This window comes from Triticum aestivum, unplaced genomic scaffold (genome assembly GCF_018294505.1).
Source record: "Triticum aestivum cultivar Chinese Spring unplaced genomic scaffold, IWGSC CS RefSeq v2.1 scaffold78480, whole genome shotgun sequence".
NCBI lineage: Eukaryota > Viridiplantae > Streptophyta > Magnoliopsida > Poales > Poaceae > Triticum > Triticum aestivum.
In genome coordinates this window covers 1-2,695 of record NW_025235862.1, presented here as the reverse complement: position 1 = coordinate 2,695, position 2,695 = coordinate 1, and the positions used below count along the sequence as shown (strand labels likewise).

Genomic DNA, 2,695 nt, shown 5'->3' with positions numbered 1-2,695 from the left:
GTATTTTTTGCGGGAAAAAAATATGATATATATTTTGGCAAGTTGTTTATGTGTCTTGTTAGATTTTTGAAATTTGCAGACATTTCCCTGATTTATTTTCATGAGGATGGAAACATTTTTTCTCATTAGTTTTAGCTATTTTAGGTCAGGTGCAAATCCAGCTTTACGGCCGAATGGCACCAGCACGAACGCTCGCTCTTCGCTCCTGTGGGCCTGTTCACGGTAGGGTCCTTATTCGGAGCATGTTCGGTACGTATTAGCGTCCTTATAATTGTTTATTATTTTTGATATAGCTTAGCACTCTTGCTAATGGTAGCGTCCTTATAATAGATCCGAACCGTTTTTGCAAACAGGAAAGTGTAATGATATAATACAATAATATCTCCAGCTTGCACGGTCGAATAAAACATGTACACACGTCAGGGAATGCAGCTAGTAGCTTATACTACATCACATCATTACATACATTGAGCATCTCCATCAAGATTCAGTAAGTACAATATATTAATTTTCATGATTCAATGCACCATCAAATTATTTGGGACCAAGTACGTAGCTTAGTTATACTTAGAGCTGCATGTTTATTTACCTTACTTACCCAAGTTGTATGCACGCTCCAGATAATCTCCATCTCAATGACGAAGGATTATGGTGGCCTGATCCTGCACAACCTTCCATGCATCGCTCACGTGGTGGTCCTCTGTGAGTGTGCTTCCAATGGCACACCTTAGTATGAACATGCCACCTACGTTTGCCGAGCTCATGTAGGGGCCTGAGGTGGCAGCGTTCACCTCCTCAAGGAGGCGTCGGTTGAGCTGGTTGGCCGCCTGCTTGTCGGCCCCGCCGAATTTGTCCGGTGACCGGAGCCGGAAGCACACCAGCGCAAACTTCCTGTCCGTCACCACCTCGAACCTTTCGTCGGCCTTGACCATCTTCTCGAATGCCTCGGCCATGCGGACGTGATTGCGGATGTGGTTGCGCAGGCCTTGGATGCCGTAGCAGCGGAGCACGAGCCACATCTTGAGCGCGCGGAACCGGCGGGTCAGCGTTATGGTCCAGTCCATGTAGTCGACCACGTTGTGCCCCTCCGATGCCGCGTCCTTGAGGATCAAATCCTGCTCCGGCCCGAGCGCCGCCACCAGCACCCTCGGCTTCTTCACCCACATGGCGCAGCAGTCGTTGTTGGCGAGGAGCCACTTGTGGGCGTTCATGCTGAACGAGTCGACGGCCTCCACGCCGTCGATCACGTGGGTGAACTCCGGGCAGACTAGCGCGGAGCCGCCGTAGGCGGCGTCCACGTGCACCCACACGCCGTGTGGTGCACTGACAGCGCACAGCTCGCCGATGGGGTCGACGGCAGTCGTCTGGGTCGTCCCCAGCGTCGCGCACAAGAAAAGTGGCACCAGCCCGGCTTCCACGTCAGCCTGCATGGCCGCTTGCAGTTCCGTGGGCGGGAGAGCGAACATGTTGTGGTGGCACGTGGGTATGGCGCGGCAGTGGTCACGCAGGATGCCGGCAATGCGTGCGGCCTTGCGGAAGGCGAAGTGTGTCTGGTCGGAGCAGTAGACGACGAGGTCGCAGATCCTGTTCCCGCCGATCTCGGCGAGCTTCCGGTCCCTCGCGGCCACAAGAGTGCAGAGTATCGCCTCACAAGAGGTACCAAGAAGAGTTCCACCGCCACCACCGGCGAAGAGGAGACTCTCCGGCAGGTGCAGCGCCTTTCCGAGCCAGTCCACGACCAGCATTTCAAGCTCGGTGGCGGCCGGTGAGGCGGCCCATGTGAACGGGACGACGTTGATGCCCGCGGTGAGCGCCTCCCCTAGGGCGCCGATGGTGCTGCTTGACGCCGGGAAGTGCGCCATGTGGCGGGCGCTCTGCCAGTGCGTCAGGCCCGGGAGGATGATGTCGCGGACGTCCTTGAGCGCGGAGCTGAACGCGTCCGGCTCCGGACGGAAGGGTGCGTCCGGGGGGAGCAAGTTGCGGAGGAAACCAGGGGTAACGCTGGGGTGCACGGGGTAGTCGCCCATGCGGTCATAGTACTCGGTGATCAAGTCAACTACCTGGTGACTCTGACGCCGGAACTCGTCAGCGTCAAGCAGGCTGGGAGATTGCGTCTTCTTCTCCGCCGTGTCCACGACCACCACCGGGACGATGCCATTTTGGCCAGTCATGTTGTCCAAGAATTTACGTGGGGCCATTGGTGGAATGCACTCGACTTTGCCCTACACGCCAATGCACTGCCTGAACCACACCAATGGTATGAATGCTTTGGCAACGTCCGAGGTGTGAATTGGTGCCATTTCCCGAGCTACCTCGGAAGCTATTTATAGGACTCTCAATTTGTAAGTTGCCCCATACCCAAAAATAAGAACGGACCACGTCAGTCGATTCACTACTGAAAAATTTGTCGTTGCCGAGTGCCCACGTCTTTGGCTATTTGCCGAGTCAACTGCGGGACCTCGACAAAAACAATGTAAGCCGAGTATGGCTCTTTGCAGTGTGTCTAAACTCGGCTGAGGCATGTTGCTGAGGGCCAGGTAAAGGGAACTCATCAAAGATACTCCCTTCAGTCCTTTTTACTCTGCATATAAAAATTGTCTAAAATCAAACTTCATAAACTTTGATCATATTTATATGAAAAAATATCAACATTTACTATGCCAAAGTTATACAATATGAAAATTTAAACCATGAC

At 53.4% G+C, this 2,695-nt stretch overlaps 1 protein-coding gene across 1 annotated transcript; it reads right to left on the bottom strand.

Moving 5' to 3' along the window:
- Positions 1–368: 368 nt before the first annotated feature.
- LOC123176343 (tyrosine decarboxylase-like) lies at positions 369–2,277 on the bottom strand. Its single transcript, XM_044590595.1, has one exon. It carries the CDS (start codon positions 2,196–2,198, stop codon positions 633–635), a length of 1,566 nt encoding a protein of 521 aa, XP_044446530.1. The 5' UTR covers positions 2,199–2,277; the 3' UTR covers positions 369–632.
- Between the last annotated feature and the right edge of the window lie 418 nt (positions 2,278–2,695).